Source organism: Sinocyclocheilus rhinocerous, unplaced genomic scaffold, assembly GCF_001515625.1.
Source record: "Sinocyclocheilus rhinocerous isolate Xijiao unplaced genomic scaffold, SAMN03320098_v1.1 scaffold1626, whole genome shotgun sequence".
Classification (NCBI taxonomy): domain Eukaryota; kingdom Metazoa; phylum Chordata; class Actinopteri; order Cypriniformes; family Cyprinidae; genus Sinocyclocheilus; species Sinocyclocheilus rhinocerous.
The window spans coordinates 596,876-597,730 of NW_015657802.1; the positions used below are offsets into that span (position 1 = coordinate 596,876).

At 52.0% G+C, this 855-nt stretch overlaps 1 protein-coding gene across 1 annotated transcript in view; it reads right to left on the reverse strand.

The window, feature by feature from the left end:
- The window catches only part of LOC107721540 (netrin receptor UNC5D-like), an 81,211-nt gene extending 81,031 nt beyond the window's left edge, over positions 1–180 (reverse strand). The window contains exon 1 of the mRNA XM_016529611.1: positions 63–180. Within this exon, the coding sequence (XP_016385097.1) occupies positions 63–180 (118 nt within the window). The remainder of the gene's footprint in view (positions 1–62) is intronic.
- Between the last annotated feature and the right edge of the window lie 675 nt (positions 181–855).

Genomic DNA, 855 nt, shown 5'->3' on the forward strand with positions numbered 1-855 from the left:
TGTTTTTCCCGGAGGTCCATGACGAGCTCACCAGATCGTGGCGCGCTCCCTACTCTGCCCACCTCCGTACTGCTTCTGTACTTGCTCTCGCTGGATGCGCCTACACTTCAGCTGGACAGGCGGCTTCGGCGCTTCATTCAATGGTGGTCCTCCAGGTCTTCCAGGCCAAGATCCTCGCATCCTCCGATGAGTCTGGCCTGGACCCCGCGACCCACAGGGATCTGAGGAGCGCCACCAAGATCACCACCCAGGCCACAAAATGGCTGGCGCCTTGTGGTGCTAGAGCGCCATTTGTGGCTGACGCTGACAGAGATCAAGGACGCGGATAAGATCTTCTTCCTCGATGCTCCAGTCTCTCCCAAAGGGCTTTTCGGTCCGGCGGTCGAAGGATTCGCTGAGCGCTTCACGGAGGCACAGAAATCGTCCCAGGCTATGTGACATTTCCTGCCTAAGCGCTTCAGCTCCGCTGCTGCCTCTGCTCGCCCCAAGTCTGCGCCGACTCAGCAGCCCGCAAAACCAGCACCTGCTGCCCCTGCCGTTCAGCCCGCTAAAGCGCAGCAGATGCGGGGACGCTCTCGCTCGGCCAAACACTACCCTCTTCCCAAAATTTTCCCAAAGTCATCTTGAATGTTGAATTTTCAATACAACTGAAATATTTGAGAGAACATCACATAAGCTAACTTCATAAATTGATGCTGATTTTTCTAAAATGTGTGTTATTTTTTAACTCACCATTATAGTGATTAGCGTTCCCTTTGGTTGGGCACTTGGAACTTCGTTTATGTTACTATAATTTTCTTCCTGTTAATGCAGCAATGCATCATGAAGTCAAGAGTTATTTGATTTCAAGGGAAG